The 530-nt window shown below is 58.1% G+C and overlaps 1 protein-coding gene across 1 annotated transcript in view; it reads right to left on the minus strand.

The window, feature by feature from the left end:
- ENH_00037730 (OSJNBa0080E14.14 protein, related) overlaps positions 1–415 on the minus strand; it is a gene marked incomplete at both ends in the record, with an annotated part of 1771 nt that extends 1356 nt beyond the window's left edge. The window contains one exon of the mRNA XM_013585164.1: positions 91–415. Coding sequence (XP_013440618.1) covers positions 91–415 — 325 coding nt within the window. The remainder of the gene's footprint in view (positions 1–90) is intronic.
- Positions 416–530: the final 115 nt, after the last annotated feature.

Here is a 530-nt window from a genome sequence, read left to right on the forward strand (position 1 = left end):
TGGGACTAATGAAACTTCGTGACGCTCCAGTGTCCAAGAGGGCCTCGCATGGGCTCCCTACAAGCTCAACCCGAAGTACTGCTGTCGCACCCACACAGCACAACGCCCCCCGTTGGTCGTAAGACTCTTTCATGTAAGTCTCCCTCCACCAGTGTGGCAGAATCTCTGTCACGTCTGACCCATGGCCTTCCTGTGTTGCCTCCGCAGACTTCCTGCGGCTATCAGTCGTCGCGTCCGGAGTCTCCTCACTCAGGATCGACGTTGGCCCAGACTTCCACCGCAATTCCGAGAGCGGTTGAGTCTCTTCCTTGCGCTCCTTGCTCGTATTAGTTCCTTCCGCAGTGCTGAGGAGTCGGTTTCTCCTCTCAAAGGAGACTGGAATGGCATTGGGGCCTGTCGCCACTGCGCACATCATCCCCTTGCCATGACTACGCGGCCTAGAACGCTCGTCTCCAACTAAGCCTAGGCCCGCAAGTTTAATCGCTCCGTCGTTTCAGTGTTAGGACGGGCGGGCGCTCCACCGCGCTGGT

This window comes from Eimeria necatrix, genomic scaffold (genome assembly GCF_000499385.1).
Source record: "Eimeria necatrix Houghton genomic scaffold, Enh_scaff2779, whole genome shotgun sequence".
In the NCBI taxonomy this organism is placed as follows: domain Eukaryota; phylum Apicomplexa; class Conoidasida; order Eucoccidiorida; family Eimeriidae; genus Eimeria; species Eimeria necatrix.